Source organism: Bison bison, unplaced genomic scaffold (assembly GCF_000754665.1).
Source record: "Bison bison bison isolate TAMUID 2011002044 unplaced genomic scaffold, Bison_UMD1.0 scf7180017851715, whole genome shotgun sequence".
Lineage (NCBI taxonomy): Eukaryota > Metazoa > Chordata > Mammalia > Artiodactyla > Bovidae > Bison > Bison bison.
In genome coordinates, this window is record NW_011482288.1 from 2,440 (window position 1) to 3,466 (window position 1,027).

The 1,027-nt window shown below is 38.9% G+C and overlaps 1 protein-coding gene across 1 annotated transcript in view; it reads left to right on the forward strand.

Moving 5' to 3' along the window:
- Nucleotides 1-6: 6 nt before the first annotated feature.
- Nucleotides 7-1,027, forward strand: part of LOC104996974 (E3 ubiquitin-protein ligase RLIM-like) — a gene marked incomplete at its 5' end in the record, with an annotated part of 2,307 nt that continues 1,286 nt past the window's right edge. The window contains one exon of the mRNA XM_010851398.1: nucleotides 7-1,021. Within this exon, the coding sequence (XP_010849700.1) occupies nucleotides 7-1,021 (1,015 nt within the window). The remainder of the gene's footprint in view (nucleotides 1,022-1,027) is intronic.

Below are 1,027 nucleotides of genomic sequence, written 5' to 3' on the forward strand. Positions count from 1 at the left end.
GATACAATGGAAACATTAATGGAAGTCCCACCGACTAGAAGTCAGAGAAGACTAAGAAGTTGGAGCCCAGTCTCTCGGAGAACCAGACCAAGGACTGACAACTGGTCACCTCCACATACACTGTGGGAATTTTTTCAAAGAATTAATGAAGATACACCATCTCAGACTTTTAACCAACCTCTCATAAGTGAGAATGATAACTTTTCTAGAACTGGGCATGAAGAAACATTGAGACAGCAAATGCCTGGACATGAGTTGCAAAATAGGGGTCTTATTGAAACTTCTGAAACTAGTAATGCTGTTCATGGAGAATGTTATTCAGACACAACATGCAGTAGTGAATCTTGGGAAGTGAGGGAAACAAATCCAACCACACCTTTCAATCTTGAAGTAGAACAAGTTCATTGTCGAGCATGTTCTCAGAGAGACAGCAGAATTAGTAGAACTCAGTTAACATCTGACTCACCAAACAACACTACCATTTTAGAAAGTGAGCAAGAAGAACTGAAGCCTATGTCTTCAGATTCTGACGAGGCTGATGAGACTGCTTATGTCAATACCATCAGAAATCCCGTTCATAGAATTTTAAATACTAGCTTAAGTGATACAATGTCTGTTCCAACTCAGACTATTTTATGTCAGACAATGACAGGATTTAGTAACTCAAGTAATCTTATGGACAGTGACAGTAATTTAGAGCATAATGTCTCACCTCTAAGTGAAAACATGGAAAGGGCAGAGTCATCAAATGAAAGACATGGACCTAGTGGTAGTGATAGTATACCTGGTTCTGCTCCAAATGCTAGCTATAATTTTGATTCAAATTTAGTACTGGTATCACTTTCAAGCCCCTATTATGTTTCTACTTCCATATTTAGTCCTGAGTATAATTTTGGCTTAAGTGATGAAGATTCAGAAATTGGCACACTGATGTTGATGCTTGAAAACAGTGAAGAAAGAAGGTCATCAGTAGGCTTATCAGAGACCAGCCAAGAAGTTGGACGAATGTCCCCAATAACAGTTGACG